Source organism: Stegastes partitus, unplaced genomic scaffold, assembly GCF_000690725.1.
Source record: "Stegastes partitus isolate 25-593 unplaced genomic scaffold, Stegastes_partitus-1.0.2 Scaffold209, whole genome shotgun sequence".
In the NCBI taxonomy this organism is placed as follows: domain Eukaryota; kingdom Metazoa; phylum Chordata; class Actinopteri; family Pomacentridae; genus Stegastes; species Stegastes partitus.
The window spans coordinates 644,855-647,637 of NW_007577940.1; the positions used below are offsets into that span (position 1 = coordinate 644,855).

General features: G+C 38.0%; 1 gene segment (V, D, J or C); it reads left to right on the top strand.

Moving 5' to 3' along the window:
- The first annotated feature begins 1,216 nt into the window (after positions 1 to 1,216).
- The window catches only part of LOC103356577 (T-cell receptor alpha chain V region RL-5-like), a 2,491-nt gene continuing 924 nt past the window's right edge, over positions 1,217 to 2,783 (top strand). Inside the window, 2 exon segments of the V gene segment in view lie at positions 1,217 to 1,375; positions 1,545 to 1,848. Of these exon segments, the coding sequence occupies positions 1,321 to 1,375; positions 1,545 to 1,848 (359 nt within the window).

Here is a 2,783-nt window from a genome sequence, read left to right on the forward strand (position 1 = left end):
GCGCTTGGCTTCATATCAGATGGATTGTGCTAATTCCTGTTTTATCACAGTCACTGTGGTTACAGCTGCTGATGAAACACTGTGGGAGGATTGACAGGAGCAGCTGATCAGTGATGCCTCCAGAAGAGAAGCTGCAGAGGATTGGAGGGGAACAAGTTCATCTCCATCTAATTATTCAGAGTTGTTTTTATGATTCAAACACTGAAAATTCTATCCATGATGATACCATCCTACCATATCAAAACACAGAAACTCATGTTACAATAAAATGTGTGTTTTTGTGCTTTTTATTACTTTTTGTTGTCAGTGATGAATCCAGTACCCATTTAACATCAGACACATCATTCAAGTGGCCTGATGTGATGATATCTCTTGCTGCCAAAAGTAAATATTTTGTCACCATCCAAGATCCAACTACAGTGCGGAAGGAAAGCCAATTCAAACTTGACAATAAGTACATCAGAGACATGTTGGCCCGTTAAAGTGTTATGTCTACAAATGAATGAATTGTGAATCCACTGATGAAAAGACCTCATATGTTGCTAATTTTCAACCTGAAGTCAACATGGAAGCAACTTGTAATTTTAAACATATAAGAATATGAAGACCCCTTTGCACACCAGTTTATGTGGTCCTACAAATGAGTCCACATCACCATTGTTACATGTCTTTACAGCAAATTACTTAACTGTTGGATTATAATACTTGCTCCAAATCAAATCTTAATGGTCTTTAAGACCTCCAAAGTCCATGCAATGGCAACAAAAGACTATATATTCTCATGGAAAATATGGATACAATCATACAAATATACCTACTTCAATTTCTGGGGCCTTAATATTACACTCAATTAATTTCTTTCTCATTTTGAAGGACCCATGATAAAACATGTGGCCTCTACTGCAGACATTTGATCACTTGGCTCAGTTTTATGGTAAGTCTCTGAGTGGCTTTAATCGTCCTTTCTGTTTCCATTGGTTCTTCCAATTCTAGATTGACAAATATTGACTTCAGAGGCGTGGAAGGTTTTATCCTGGAACCTCTATAGTTTAAAATATACATGCTTCTGCTAGGTGATACTGTCAGGAAACACTCGTATGTAGATGACACACAGTTATACATGTTTCTCTCCTCCAATGATCTTCAGTTAGTGAGTATATGAGAGCAGCAGCAGAGACAAACACACTGCTAGTCAGAGCTGTGAGAGGAAGGAGGAAAGGATGAAGGGAGGAGCTAAACTGGGACTCAAGTACAGAAAACACACAAACTTTCACAGTGGAGTTTGATCCACAAAACAGACAGATTGTCTTCATCTTCAAGATGCTGTCAGTGAACTTGAGTCTGTTTGTCACTTTGTTTCTGCTCACAATAAGAGGTAGGTGACATATTTAACGTGAACAGAGTTTGACTGAGAAAAACTAGTAGATCACAAAGTTCCATACGTTCTACATGGAATAAAACTCTTTATAGCTGCTGATTGTTCTCCTCTCATCGGTCATCTTTATTGATTTATGTCTTGATCTGCATGTTGTGTTCTTCTCCAGAGTGTAAAGGAGAAGACAAAGGGATTCAGCCACCAGGAGATGTCATTGCTGCTGAAGGAGACACAGTTACACTGGGATGTACTTTTGAGAGCAGTTACACAACAGCACAACTAAATGTGTTGTGGTACAAGCAAGAAGTAAATGGCTTTCCAAAGTACATCTTATTAAGACGTGGTAGTTATGGAGACAACGCTCCAGAGTTCCAGAAAGACAGATTTGATGCTAAACTCAACACAACATCAGTTCCTCTGAAGATCCAGAAGCTTCAGCTGTCTGACTCTGCTGTGTACTACTGTGCTCTGAAGCCCACAGTGACAGGAAACAGCAAAACTCTGTACAAAAACCTTTGGAGCAAAGACAACAGAAACTCCACAACATCCACTAGAGGGAGACACACTTCATTACATTTCTTTGACATGTTTTCCTGTTTTGATTGAGTCGGTCATCGGTGCTTCCTTTGAACCAGACTTTTATTTTTCTTTTGTTTCTTTGACAGTTTTAAACTTTGAAATGATTTTAATCTCTGGAGATTTTAACTCTCATGTAAACGCTTATTTCAATTCAAGTGCTTCTGAATTTCTTAACCCTCCTGTCATGTTTGTTTCTGAGGAACTACAATAATGGTCCCAGGTCAGTTTGATCCGGGGTATGTTTTATTATCCAGAAGTGTCAGAAATCAACAAATCTCAATGGATGCTGTTTATATCTCATTATTCACTCCCTTATTAACCATTTCAATCAATATTTAGTGCAATGGTATTCTTTATGTCTCACAGATCATAGTTCAATAAGGCGAATGCACTCGTTTTCATAAAAAATGCATGTTAAAAGTTTTTTAAATGGCTATTGGAAAGACCTACGTATGAAATACAATAATTGTACATGACATGGATTTTTTTTAGAATTTTATTTTATATTTCATGTTTTTTTTATGTTGATGTTGTGATGTCATCCTGTTCTTTCGAACCATTCCAACCATCGTGAGTTTTCTCTTTAGAAGCTCCTGACCCAAGTTGTAGCTTGTGAAAAAATTGTCACAGGTTATGTTGTGCCCCCTGAGACCATGTGCCAAATCAAGCACAACCCTCGTACCCTGATTCTTCTCTGGGTCTCTTCCAACCAGCTTTCCAGTATAAACCTGCATGTTGAATACATAGCTGCTGTTTGCATCACATTACCCAGATTTTTATACCATATTTAGCTGGTTTGGAAGGCATGTATTGCCTAAATGGACAGCAA